Source organism: Sapajus apella, unplaced genomic scaffold (assembly GCF_009761245.1).
Source record: "Sapajus apella isolate SASKATOON/1434 unplaced genomic scaffold, GSC_monkey_1.0 scaffold43, whole genome shotgun sequence".
NCBI classification, from domain to species: domain Eukaryota; kingdom Metazoa; phylum Chordata; class Mammalia; order Primates; family Cebidae; genus Sapajus; species Sapajus apella.
In genome coordinates, this window is record NW_022436983.1 from 377,539 (window position 1) to 391,815 (window position 14,277).

The window sequence follows — 14,277 nt, forward strand, 5'->3', positions numbered from 1 at the left end:
CAGACACCCTGCCACTGAGGCAGAATTTGGGTCTAACCTCCTTCCAGGCCTGTCCCAGAATAGCCTCCCTGGGAAGCCAGACCTGGCCATGCCCAGTCCCTGCTCCAGCTCCTGCCTGCTTCCCAGATCCTAAAGCTGGAGGGGCAGGGCCTCCATGCTCCACGCTGGCCGAGGGCCTGGAGAACCACCCTGCACACAGTGGGTATGCAGACAAGAGGGAGACACGGGATCAACTGCGGCCTCCTCCTCCTCCCCAGGAATGGCACAGCCTCAAACCCAAGAGCCTGCCAACTCCCAGAAGCCCAGAGCAGCTCCACTCTGTGCACCTCTGTTTCCGCACTCCCTCCAGGCCCCGTCGAGGGGGCCTCCCGGCTGGCCAGGCTCAAACCTCCCAAACCTCTGCCCACATCGCCACCTCTGCTTCTCCACCAGCCCCAAAAGGTAGGCAGCCACAACAGAGGCGACCATGCTGCCTCACTGCCGAGAAAGGATCCATCAATCAAAGGTCACAGGCACAGGGCCCTGAATAAGGAGCGGCCAGCCTCCGCTCCCTGCCCGGGTCTGCCTGCCCGGGTCTGCCTGCCCAGGTCAGCCCCAGCCGCCCCTTCCTTCCAGGGCCTGCCCCAGCTGCCCCCCACCACCAGGGACTGCCCCAGCCACCCCTCACTGCCCAGGTCTGCCCCAGCTACTCCCACTGGCCCAGGTCTGCCCCAGCCACCCCCCTCCACGTCAGGGTCTGTCCCAGTCGCCCCCTATGCCCAGGTCTGTCCCATGGCTTCTCCTACAGTGTCTGAGGGGGCCTCTGCCCAGCAGGACTAGGTGCCCACCCGCCCCCAGCCTCACCCTTGCCCTCCTTGGTCTTGGCCTTGCGGATAGGCACAGGCTGGGGCGCCTGCAGGGGGCTGACGGCTAGCGGAGGGGAGATGGTGACAGTTTCTACAGCCGCAGCCACCGCCGCCGCCGCTGCTGCCGCCGAGCTGCCCTTGAAGGGGTTGTTGGCGCTGAACTCCCGCCACTTGGCACCCAGGACAGTCATCATTTTGGACATGGGGATCTTCGGGTTCTTCTTGGCGATGAGTGGCCTGTGTGGGGAGAGGCAGGAGGGTGAGAGCAGGGCCAGGTGGGATGAGAAGCCCACCCAACCCCCAGCAGGGCCCACCCCTCTGCCCCGCTGAGGCAGAGCCCTGGGTTCCTGATTAGAGAAACTAGGCAAGGAAACCCACTGACAACAGCCTCCCCAGCAAAACACCCCAGCTTCCTGTCCACACAGTTGACTATTTTCTCATCGGGTTTTCGGGCGCTGCAAGAATTGAAGGGCCAGCCGGGCATGGTAGCTCACGCCTGTAATCCCAGCACTTTGGGAGGCCGAGGCGGGCAGATCACGACGTCAGGAGTTCGAGACCAGCCTGACCAACATGGTGAAACCGCATCTATACTAAAAAAAAAAAAATTTAGCTGGGCATGGTGGCGCGTGCCTGTAATCCCAGCTACTCAGGAAGCTGAGGCAGGAGAATCGCTTGAACCCAGGAGGCAGAGGTTGTGGTGAGCCAAGATCGCACCACTACACTCCAGCCTAGGCGACAGAGGGAGACTCCGCCTCAAAAATAAAGACTTGAGAGGCCACAGTGGCCTCAGAGTCTCCATCCCACCTCTACCAGAGCTGAGAGGCCATGGTGGTGAAAGATGTTCCAGGAAAGACTGGAACCACCTTCCCCAAGGGGAAGAGACTTGAGGGCCCAGGGCCAGGCCCCGCAAGGGAAGGCCTGGCGGTCTGTTAGCATGAGGGGGTCCTGACCCTCCCTCCAGCTCCCCCAGGTTGCTGAGTCTGTCTGACAGAACCCACCCGTACCCCAGGAGCCCAGGCTTCATTCCTCTGTCTCCCTCCTGACTTGGTGGCACCCAGGGGGTATGCAGGCCTCGAAAGCAGCCCTGGCCCCGGCCCACCTGAGGAACTGGCTGAAGGCCTTGTAGTTGGTCAGCGTGTGGTAGTCCTCCTCCGAGAACAGGTAGTCCACGTCGTCCAGGCCCCACTCAGCCATGAGCTGCCCTGAGGACTTGGGCTCCTGCAGAGACCCAGGCCAGAGGCAGAGCTGTTGGGGGGCCTTCTAACCTGCACCCCCATCCCCAGGGTCTCTGCCTAGGAGGCTTCGGCAGAGGGGAGAGAGCAGGGGACATGCCTGCAACATAACCAGACTGTTCTCAGCCACCCTAGGAAACACACTCACACCCCAAAGCCCCCAAGCGCCCGATCTGTACTGAGTCTCTGATGCCCACTCATGGGGGTGCAGGCCAAGTGTTCAATGTCAGGGTTTGGGGAGAGGTCATGTGCATGCCCAGAACCTCCAGAAAGTAAAACCAGCCAGTTGTGGGAAAGGAGACTGGATGCCTGAGACCAGGCCCTCATCTTGAGATAGGGCTGCCCAACTGGCCTCAGGTCGCCAGAGCAGGACAACACACAGCTCTCCCTCTGGGAAGAATTAAATGCATTCTGGGAATTTGGGCCACAGGACAGCACAGTGGCCTGAAGACAGGAAGATGGCCGTGATGAGGGTGCAGGGCTACAGAGCTGCCTGAGCCCTATAGAAAGACATGAGGCAGCTGGGCACAGTGGCTCAAGCCTGTAATCCCAGCATTTTGGGAGGCCAAGGCAGGTGGATCACCTGAGGTCAGGAGTTCAAGACCAGCCTGACCAACATGAAGAAACCCTGTCTCTACTAAAAATACAAAAATTAGCTGGGCGTGGTGGTGCATGCCTGTAATCCAAGCTACTCAGGAGGCTGAGGTGGGAGAATCGTTTGAACCCAGAAAGCAGAGGCTGCAGTGAGCCGGGATCATGCCATTGCACTCCAGCCTGGGCAACAAGAGTGAGACTCTGTTAAAAAAAAAAAAAAAAGAAAGAAAAGAAAGAAAGACATGAGGCCTCAAGACCAGGGGCAGTGGCTCATGTCTGTAATCCCAACACTTTGGGAGGCCAGGGCAGACAGATCACTTGAGGTCAGGAGCTTCAGACCAGCCTCGCCAACATGGTGAAACCCGTCTCTACTAAAATACAAAAAGTAGCTGGGCATCGTGGTACACGCCTGTAGTCCCAGCTACTGTATTTGGGAGCCTGAGGCAGGAGAATCACTTGAACTCAGGAGGCAGAGGTTGCAGTGAGCCAAGATCGCACGACTGCACTCCAGTCTGGGTGACAGAGCAAGACTCCATCTCAAAAAAAAAAAAAAAAAAAGACCTGAGGCCTCCCCAGGGTGCCCAGGTATAGCCAGGTCAGCCCCTGCAAAGGGCAGGCCACTGCCAGGTTCCAGTGAACAGAAAGTGCACCCAGCTGGGGGCAGAGCCCTGAGAGGGTCCAACAGCTGCTGAGGCCTGGGGTGGGGGGACATCCCAGGGGCACAGTGAGTTCTCAGGAGAGCTAGCCCAGGGGTCAGGTGACCAGGTGACCAGGCAGCACAGGCTTGCTGGGCTCAGAAAGAGAGGTGCTGGCTATGGGCATGTGCTGGTTCTGATCCTGGCTCTGCCACATACCAGTGGTGAGAGGTGGACAAGTTACTGAACTTTTCTGCCTCAGTTTCTCCATCTATAAAATGGAGATAATGGCACCACCTGCCTTGCAGAACAGAATGAATTCATGAAGGAGCTTGGACTTGGAACAGGGTGTGTCAAAATGTGTTAGCAATTGTTAGCACCCAACCCACCTGCCTTCCTCCCCACTTCTTCCAGGCAGCCCTGAGCTGCCCCCACCCAACCCAATACATTAAGTCAATCAGCACACACACTACCCCTAGGCCAAAGTCTCTGGTCAGGCCAGTCACGTCTTAAGCCAGTCCAGTCACGGGGAATGCTGGTCTCCTGCCTGCACACCTGGACAGGCGAGGCCTGCTCTCCCTCCTGCTGGAGGGGCCAAGATGCCCCGCGCTGCTGCACCCATTCTCAGCCATAAGAGTACCAGCCACGAGAGTGCCAGCCACAAGACTCAGCCATGAGAGTACCAGCCATGAGGGTGCGTGGCCTGAGCCCAGCGATGACACAGCAGAGGCAGAGTGAAAGATGCAAAGAAACAGCGCCCGATAACACCACTGGGTCCCACAGCCCCGAGGCCTCTTGCCTCTCAGTTCTCAGGGCCCTGATCCCACACATCCCTCCACCACCTATGACCCGGAGCTGGGCTTCTGCTCCTGCAACAGAAGGCTACCAGAACCAGCACTGAGAAGCAGCCTGCCTGTGCAGGCTGCGGGAGGGCTCCAGAGCCCATTCTTGACTCCTGTTCTGTGACAGCTCAGGGAAGTCCCCACACAGGGCCCCCTCTGCAGCTGAACTGCCCCCATGGACACACACAACCATTCTTGATGGCACATGGGCCCCTTGGCCCCCACCCAGGACAGCGGAGCAGCAGGTGAGCGAAGGGATGATACTGTTACAGGGTGACCCTGAGTTACTCCCTTACGTGAAGCTTTTGGAACTGTCAGGCTCACGGCGATTATCAGTCTCCGGTGACTCACAACACCCCACTGACTCACAGAATCACCCCGGGTGTCAGGACACCGCCAGGAAGAGCTGCTCCTCCTTTGGCACCTCCCAACTTCAGTCTTGCACATTCATGATTTCTGCCTCACCCGACAGCAGCTCTACTAATATTTACAGAGCGTTTATCTTTAAATTTACAGCCAGCCCAAACTAAGCCTTGGTGTCTCATAAAAGAACAAAGGGAGCGAGCGCAGTGTTCCTGCTTGGCACTGTCATTCGTCCACTGCCTGTCCACCAGCCTCACCCCTGGCCTCTCCCCCTCCCCAAGGAGCCCCACCGTGCAGCTTCGGAGACTCCGGAGCACCTCAGCATGGCCATAAAGGCCTGGCTTGCTTCACATCATTTCCCATGTTCCTGGGGACGCTGGGCCCAGGCAAGAGCTGGCCTATCGCTGTAGCTGCTCTGCCCCACCTCCAGTAGGAGACTCTGGTAATGCCCACCTGGGCAGGATTTCAGGACACAAGTTCCCTTTCTACCATAAACAAAGCTGTCCAGCACTTCTTGCGGCAAAGACTCCATTTGTTGTTTTATTTTTCCAAATCGCTCCAAGCAAGAGGTTCCTGACACTAAACTTGAGCTGGTACTATCTATCACTCTCGCCAGAAATAGCTGCTCACTCGTGCGGGCAAGCTGTTGGCAGAGCACCCAGTACATCAGCAAGATGCGGCACGATTCACCACTGAGCCCTAAATTTCATCCATCCTTTCTGTGCGTGCACACATGCACCCACGTGAGCACACGCACTCACAGCCCCATCTGTGGGTCAGGTGGGAAAGGACGCTCTGGCCCTTCTGACTCAGGCTCTCAGGTCAGAAGGCAGAGAACAGGCCAGCACAGTGGCTCACACCAGTAATCCCAGCTCTTTGGGAGGCCGAAGCAAACAGATCACCTGAGGCCAGGAGTTCAAGACCAGCCTGGCCAACATGGCAAAACCCCATCTCTACTAAAAATACAAAAATTAGCCAGGTGGGGTGATGTGCACCTGTAGTCCCAGCTATTTGGAAGGCTGAGGCATGAGCCACGGCACTCCAGCCTGGGCAACAGAGCGACTCATCTAAAAAAAAGAAAAAAGAACAGACAGGCAAGAGGCTCAGCCTCTCCAAGGGCGATGTCGCTCTGTCCCCCCAGCCAGGCCTCCATGGTTACCTTTAAGCATCCATCATCATTTTCATCCTCATCCTCATCCTTCTTTTTTCGCTTGGCTTTCTTCTCCTTCTTGTCCTTAAGTTTCTTCTTCTTCTTTTTATTCGGGGAGTAGTCACTGCCTTCACTCTCCGACTTCTCTTCCAGATCATCTTCATTCTCTGATAGCTCATCATTGCTCCCCTGGAAAAGACGGGGGACAGTGAGGGCAATGGAGGCCCCAGGAACATCCAGAGTCCTGGACAGCAGGATGGCCCTGAGAGCCACCTCCTGACCCATGCTGGGGATCAGTCACCCCACTCAGCATCAGGGGCCACTGCTCATGCCTCAGCCCCAAAGCCCAGCCAAAGGGGCAACCCCGAGCCAGCCTGAGCCAAGTTTCGCCCCCAGGGACTATGCCGCAGGAAGCAGTGGAGCCTGCAGATGAGGCAAAGTGAGGCTCTTGTGAGAGCAGAACTTCCCCACCGGCAAGCTCAGCTGGGGCTACTCCCACAGCCCTGCTGCTCAACTCAGGATCTGCTTCAGTCATCATCAGGCTTCTACAAACTTTGGGGGTCTAACCAGTGTTACATGCCGGGGCACGGATGCAGGAGCTGGTGGTGGAGGATGTGATCCCAGAGTCAAAAAGCAAAGTGCACAGGAAGAGCCCCAGCCAGGGAAGGGCCCCAGCCAGGGAAGGGTCCCAGCCAGAGAAGAAAGAGCCCCAGCCAGGGAAGGGCCCCAGCCAGGGAAGGGTCCCAGCCAGAGAAGAAAGAGCCCCAGCCAGGGAAGAGCTGCTGCATCACGGGCTCCAGCACAGCAGCTCTCCACTTAAGTTCACATTCCACGGAACTGCGTTCGTCAGGTGAGATCTGTAATCAATGCAGCGTGCACATCCTGGCTTTCTCTGTGTGCGGACTCTGCAGACACTGCTATGGAAGGCACATGCTCACCTTCCCCCACTCCCATCCCCACCCTGGCCGCTTCCTCTCCGTACGAGACAAGGTAATTTAGGCAGCTCTTAAGCTTGGCTTCCTTGATTTAGTTTCCTGTCTGTACAGGCAGAAAATGGCCCATTTATATGGAGATAAGGGCATCCACAACCAGAGCACCCCACCAGAGAGGTACTGCCCCTCAGAGAAAGCAGTTTACTTGTGGCCTTTAGAGACAAGAGTCGACTGGCAAAGCCCTCTACAACCCCTTCTCAGGGAGGGGCTGGGCAGCCCTGCCATGATCCCCCACGAGGGGCTGGCCAGGCACAGGACTGCCATGAACTGTTTTCAGGGTGAGCTGGGAGAGGCATGGGACGAGACAGAGAGAGAACCAGAGAGATAAAAAATGAGCTCAGGAAACAGCAGTGGCGGGGAGGAGGGAGGAAAGAGGGAGGGAGGGATGGAGGGAGGGAGGGAGGGAAGAAAGAGGGAGAAAGAAAGAAGAGGGTGGCAGAAGGAAAGAGGATGAGGGTGCAGCGAAGGCTGAGGCCTGGCCTGCCTGGATAGGGTCACAGGGTCAAGTGTGGCCTTTTCCCTGGAGAGTGGCTCCAAACGGCACATCCATCAGTTAATGGGGGGGAGATGGTCACTGACTGGGGAGGTTGGAGGCCCCCTCTGAGATCCAGCTGGGAAGCTCCCCCAACAAACTGCCTGCACTTCCCCACTCCCCTGGAAGCCCCGCTCCCTCTCCCCTGCCCGGCAGCCTCCCTGCTCCCAAACCTCTTAGCCCATTAAGCCGCCAGAGTCAGCAGCGCTGGCAGCTAGCAGGCAGCAGGGCCTCTGTGCTCTTTGCTTTTCCAGAACCCGGGTATTTCCGGGAATACTGACGTGGTCACTGGCTGGGAGCCTGCTCTCAAGGCTGGAGGGGATGCTGGGCCCTGGGGCCATAGCTCCCAGGCTCGGCCTCGGTCCTTCGGGGAGGTGGAGGTCAGACAGTGATGTCCATGTCCAGAGTCTGGCCAGCTTCAAGAGACCACCCTTTAGGAGACCTGAGAGACACGCTCTCCCCCAGCCCTCGCCCCAGCAAAGGTAAGGACAAGGAAGAGAGACCGCCGTGAACTTCAGCACCACGGACAGAGGCTGGACCTCCCGGAGGAGGGGGCTCTAGGCGGCCTTCAGCCGCCAGAGAACAAATCCCACAAACCCACCAAGGATGAAGTTGGGAGACCCATGATTAATCCTGGGTGGCCTGCCAGGGAGACTTCGTCAAGTCACCATAGCTAGCTAAACCTCAGCTTCATTGTCTGTGAACTGGGGATGCCAGGAAGAATGGAACCAGAGAGACTGTGTAAGAAAATGCCTGGAACATCTCAGACATGGGAGAAACCTAAGCACAGAGAAGTAGTGCTCTGAGCTGGGCGGGGGTGTGGGTCCCGCACCTGGGTCTCCAGGGCTGGGCCACCTTGTTGCGCCCTGGGCAGGGGACCGGGCCAAGCCAGAGCAGGCTGCAGTCAGAATGAAACTTTGTCCCTGACACCGCCATGCCCACGCACAGACACCAGAGGCTTCTGTGATTCTGATGATGCCCAGAAAATGCCCAAACGACCCATGATGACCCCAGCTCTGTTTGGAAGCCAAAGATACAGCCAGGATGACAAGCTGGAGAGGACACAGCAGCCTTGCCCCCATGTTTCTGCTGTCGGGATTGGGCTCGAGCTAACTGCACAGAGGCTGCCAGCAGCTGGGCAGCAACACGGCGCAGAGGGAGCAGGACCTGGACAAGAGGGGCTGCTGTGTCAATGTCTGCCAGGAGCCGACCCAGCATCTGACAGCAACCTGCAGGGGAGACCAGGAGAGGCAGCCCAGGGAGAGCCGGCGGAGGGAGGGACAGGGAGGGGAAGGTGCCTCCAGCAGCCTCCACTGTCTGGCAGGAGCAGCAGAGCACACCAGCTTGGGAGAGCAGGGCTGGCAGAAGGCCGGGGACCCGGCACTGACGGAGGGCTCACCCAGCAACCGCTCAGGATTAAGCAGGAGAGCAGGAGGGCACAGACCCTCAGCATGAAACGGGCTCAGATGACACCAGGCACGTCTGTCGCCCATCTGTGGCCCCAGCCCTGAAGTCATCCACTAGGGCTCAGGCAAGCCACAAAACCCTCATTTCTTGGAGGCAGGGCACTTCTTTCCCTCCTCCATCCACCTGCACTAGAGAGAGCCCAGTTGAAGAGACTGGTCTGACTCCCAAGTCCCCACCTGCCTCCCCGGCCCTGAGCCTCTGCCCTGCCTCCACCACATGGATCCCACATGGCTGAGCCTCACACCTGCACCCTCCTCCCCTACCAGGGGTGGGCCAAGGGTGGGGGTACAGGGTGGAATCCTGCATCCAGCTGTTTCTACACTCTAGAACTAGGCCTCCTTTCTGTATTGTTTTTCCAAAATCTCTCCTTGCAGAGAAAGCTGCAAGTAGTTCTGAAAACACCTAGCAGAGCAGCGCCCATCAGTGGGACCTGGAGGGATGGAGCATCATCCAGGGGCAAGAAGGGAAGAAATAATCAAGAACCAGAGGTAAATGCACGATTCAGTATCTCAAAACATACAGAGAGGCTCATAGACCAGGCCACGTGCAGGGGAGGAGACACAGACACAAACCGATGATGCCCTAGCTAAGCCCCCGAACCAACCCAGCCCTGAGGCTTGAGAGCAATCAAACCGTACTGCGGGCATGAATATCCGGATGACAGCTGGCCTTCAACCTTGGCACTGACCTTTCAGCTGCAGCAGCCCTAGGTGTGACTACAGGGGGCGCTCCATCGGCTAGCAGAAGAATCTTAGTGGACGTGGAGTCCCCAAACAGAATCCACCTTCAAAGCTGCCTTGACTGTTATGCCCAGCCGATATGTGCCAGGAGGCAGAGGCAGGCAGGAGGGGTCTGTGCTCTGAGCCCCCACCCTACTGAGGACACAGCATACGATCACGGCCCTGGGGATCCCAATGGACAGGCCCGCCACCCTTCCTCCTTCCCAGCTCCGCAGACGCTTCTCGGCGGAGGCCTCCCACCTCCGTCTCCCTTCCCTCTTGGCCGGATGCTCGGCACACGCACCACATCTCCTGAAAAAGGAGACATTTAAACTCAAAAGGAAGGGTGCGGAGAGTGGGTCATTCTCCGTTTGGGGTCCTTCAAGATTGAGAGGGAAAAGGGAAGAATGAAATAGGAGCCTTCCCATTCATGAGTGTTATAAACAGTTATAATTTAGCACTGAATAATTGGTTGCTATGGTAACCGCTGCAGTACAGGTTGAAATCATTTCTCCCTCCTGCGCTAGCTAGGGTCTGACAGGGAGCTTCATCTACATATGCTCAGGTTCCGGCTGCAGGCTGGTTATTTTATGTAAATCAGAATCCACCACTTGCGGCCAGCCTCCCGCCACCAACAAACTGCTGCTTGTGGCCCATCTGCCCTGGTCCCTTTGCCCCTGATCTTGGAGCCACCTGGTTGGAGATAGAGAAGGGCAGAGGGGTGGAATCCCCTTGCCTATATCCTGGGCCCCCAAGTCTGCCAGGCAGGTGGGCAGCAGGCACCAGGCGGCTGGGCCACAGCTTGCTCCAGACCTCCTAAGATCTGACAGCTGGCCCAAGCCAGGCTCTCGAATGCAGGGGAGGGAGCACCTCCGGAGGCCTCTTGTCCATCCCAGCCCCCTACCCCTTCCAAGAACCAGGATTGCATCTCAGTAGAGAGAAGGAGAAAGGGTGAGGCAGGGGTGGAGCAAATGAAAGAGAGGGAGGGAAATGAGGGGAGAGGGTAAGAGAGAAAAGAGGGCAAAGGAGAGAGAGGAGATGCCGAGAGGTTACCAAGGTGAAGACCAAGCACAGGCCAGAGAGAGGGACGGAATATGAGACCCAGGGAGAGACAGACAGACAGACAAGAGCCAGAGAGAGATAGGGACCTGGACAAAAACAAAAACATCTTGTCAGAGGAAGAGGCAAGAGGGAAGACCGGAAGAAGGAAGGCTCAGCGGGATCATAGCCCTGGGAATGAGAGTGAGAGAACCAGCCCTCCCAGGGCTCAGAGACCAACTGACCCCAGTCCCCAAGCCTCGCCACTGTCCAGACGCTGCCCACCCCCCAGCCTCCTTCCCAGCCCTGCTGTACCCTGAGCCCAGGAGAGGGAAGGGGAGCCAGGCCCACGCAACCCAGTGGCCTTGAGACCCAGGCCCATGTGACACTGCCTGTCTTGGCCTAGACTCCCACCCAGCTTCTAATTCCAAGGAGGTGGGGGGGATTCACAGGTAGAAGGCCCTGCCATGGGGCACGAGCCCCAGGGTCCTAAAATCCACATCACCCTGAGCCTGTGGAGCCCAGGTCTGAGGCTCGAGTGGAGGATGGCAGCAGAGCAAGATTTCACAGCCTCTGCCAGAGACTCTCGGTGCCTTCATCCCAGGGCCTGGCAGCCCAGAGCCATCTACCCTCTGCCCAGCACAAGGACCAACCTCTGGGGCCAGGGGGCAGTGGCTGAGGCAGTGGAAGAGAAGGGCAGGGGCTGCAGCAGGGAATTCAGGGAGCCCCATGCCAAAGAAGCTGGCCCACAGCCTCTCCTTCACAAGGGAGGCCTCCAGGCACTCAATCCCCACTTCCCCTCTCCTATCTCCACTTCCCCATCAATTAACAGGGACTGGGAGCTTCACCATCTTTGAGAACCTGGGGAAGATGTAAGCTTCAGAGCATAGGCCTGGGAGTCTCGGGGCCTGATGGGCTAGGCAGGAGCCTCCACACCCTGCTCCGAGGACCCGGGTCCTCCCCTTCACCTCACATCTTCCCCATGCAGCCCCCATGCTGGCCCAGTGGTAATGGGGAGTTCCTGGGAAGGGACAGACACACATCCATCCCAGACACCATGCCAGATGGGGCACAGTGCTGAGGGGCAACAAAGAAGACGCACAGAATCGGCCAGAAGGGCCAGGGGCTCTCCAGGGGAAGACAGGGTAGTGCACACACAGTCACCTGCACACATGCATGTGCACGGAGAACCAGAAGGGCCTGGAGCGGCTGCAAAGCAGGTGGAGGTGGGGGCAGGGGCTTGGAGGGCAGCAGTGGGGGCACCAGACAGGCTCTGGACCAGGGGGCCATAGGACTTGGTCAGTGTACACTCAGGAAGCTCTCCCAGGAGAGTCAGGGGCTGCAGGGGCCATGTGAGGCAGCAGCCGGGAGAGGAGGGTGGGTGGGAGGTGAGTGAGTGGTGCTGACCGACGCCCCCAGCAAAGAGAGGCGGGGCAGGACACACCTGAGGCAGCTCTGGCCAGAGGAATGGGGCCAACATCTCCCAGCCCCATCCTTTCCCTGCATCCCTGAGCAAGGACACACCCGGGGTGGACTCTGCCCTTCCAACGTCTCCAGGCTGACGCTCAGACCAGAGGAGGAGCCACGTGCTGCAGGTAGAGTTCAGGGCCCCCCAAAATGCCTCCAAGTGTCCGAACAAGCCAGGGAGGTGGAAATGGGGCACAGACCTGAGGCCCAGAGGTGAAGACAGGGACCCTCGCTCCCTGCCACCACCATCTCTCCCTCCCGGGGCTCCACTCCTGCCTCTGGCCTGGCCCCAGGGCTGCCAGGGGAGCCTGCCAGGCTGTCACATCACATCCATCCCTCCACTGCTCAAAGCCTTCCAGTGATCTCACCTTGTTCACGGGACAAGAAGAGGCCCAGAGTGCGCCCCGGAAACAGGCGCTCCTGGAACTCTCATGGTAGGGAGCGTCTCCAGCCTGGGACAAGCTCCCTGCATCCACCCCTAGGGTCTTCTGGCAGCTACCTCCCACCTTACTCTACAGGGAGGCCTGGATCCAGGCCCAGCGCTGCCAAGGCTACCCCGTTGGCATTATCACCTTCCCCACCACTACACCTCACCAGCGGCCTCCCTGGGCCTCTTGCCTGCAAGGTGGGGCCAGGCCGGTTCCCTCTAGGCAGGGGCAAAGAAAGGTGGAGAGCTGGCCTCAGGTCCCCTTGGGGCAGGCAGGAGGGGAGAAACATGCCTGGCAGGGGGCGGCTGGCACAGCTGACACCCCTGGATTCAGATCTCAGCACTGCCACTGTGTGACCGTGGGCCAGCTCACCTCTGAGCCCCCGCTCTCATCTGTGAAGGGAGGTGCCCGCCATTGCTGTCGACGTAGGGTGACTTGGAGGATCGGAGGAGACGCCCAGAAAGAACCAGGCAGCATACGGCGAGAAAAAGGGAGACCGCAACGTCCTAGTCCAAGTCGGAAGGACTTTAAGCTGCAAGCCCACCTCAGTTTCCCCATCTGCCAAGCCACAATCATCCTTCCCATCCCACCAATTTCCAGGGCTGATCATGAGGATCAAGTGAGCCCGCGTGAAGCACAGAGAAGCACACCCGGAATGTGTCAGCAGCGTGGGAAGACAGGGACACGTTCACACCGTCACACCCGCCAACTGGAGGCAGCGGAGCGTGCGGCAGCCTGGCCCGCCCAGAACCAGCCAGGAGCCAGGGAGAAAGCTACAGGAATGTGGAGGTCACCTGCAGGTGACTGTCCCTAAATGGGCCTTGCTACTCTTCTCTGACTCACTTCACTTTCATCACAGTTCAGTTTAGAGGGATGGAGGTCAGCTACGGAGCAGGGAGGGGGCAGGGAGGTAGGGAGGCACCATGGCGAGGGAATCCCACCCTGTCCCCACACAGGACAGGACAACGGGAGGAAGGAAAAATGAGGCTCCGACATCCTGCTCCAGAAACAGGACAGCTCACCAACGTCTCAGAAAGGCTTCCATGCACAAGGCTTCACATGAGAACTAGTCACAGTGTTTTTCATCAAACTCAGTTCTTGGAAACCCTCAAACCCCAGGGTCCTGGGGCTTAGCCCTCCTCTGCAGCCAGGCAAACGCAGCCACAACCCCCCGCCCCCAGCTCACCAGGCGGGCGCTGCCCCTCACCTCTTTCTTCTTCCGCTTCCCTTTGCACTTGTTTTCCTTGAGCTTCTTGGGTTTCTTCTTCTTAGGAAGGCTCACGGGCTCCACAGGGAAAAAGTCATCGAAAGCTTCAAGACCACCATCTTCTTCTTCTGGAAGAATCAGAAAGTGGCAGCGGTTACTTCTGAGCTTCTTCCAGGGACACAGAGCCAGCCCTGAGGAAGCTGGGGTCCCCGGCTCCACGGACACCCAACTGTGCCAGGTCACAGCCACCCTGCCCTTCCCAGACCTGGTGAAGTGGGAGAACACAGGACAGGAACTGCAGCTCTGGGGACTGTGATATCCCCTCACCTCCTGGCCTTTCCTTCCCTCCTCTGTAAATGCGACAGTACCACCTGCCCGACAGGCAGTGTTCAGAAAACTGAACCTCCGTGAGCAACAACCTAATAGCCTTGTTGCCGTAGCTCCCTGAGAAACACAGCGGAGGAGTCAGGGCCAACAGAGCAGAGCACAGACCTCAGGGAGGCCTATCTCTGCCCTCCAGAGAGAGGACCACAGTGTAGCCAGGAGGCGGCCCAAGAATGCTGGATCTGCCAGGCACAGTGGCTCATGCCTGTAATCGCAGCACTTTGGGAGGCTGGGGCACGCGGATAACCTGAGGTCAGGAGTCTGAGACCAGCCTGGCCAACATGATGAAACCCATCTCTTCTAAAAATACAAAAATTAGCTGGATGTGGTGACATGTACCTGTAATCCCAACTACTCGGGAGGCTGAGGCAGGAGAATTGCT

General features: G+C 58.3%; 1 protein-coding gene across 8 annotated transcripts in view; it reads right to left on the reverse strand.

Moving 5' to 3' along the window:
* CHD5 (chromodomain helicase DNA binding protein 5) overlaps positions 1-14,277 on the reverse strand; it is a 75,239-nt gene that overhangs the window by 50,076 nt on the left and 10,886 nt on the right. For 6 of the 8 annotated variants that reach the window (XM_032301052.1, XM_032301051.1, XM_032301054.1 and 3 more), the window contains exons 2-5: positions 13,512-13,639; positions 5,671-5,850; positions 1,945-2,063; positions 844-1,082 (exon numbers count right to left, since the gene is read on the reverse strand). In XM_032301052.1, the coding sequence (XP_032156943.1) occupies positions 844-1,082; positions 1,945-2,063; positions 5,671-5,850; positions 13,512-13,639 (666 nt within the window). Of the gene's footprint in view, positions 1-843; positions 1,083-1,944; positions 2,064-5,670; positions 5,851-13,511; positions 13,640-14,277 lie in introns of those variants that run through there. The other 2 variants (XM_032301056.1, XM_032301055.1) reach the window with 1 other exon arrangement.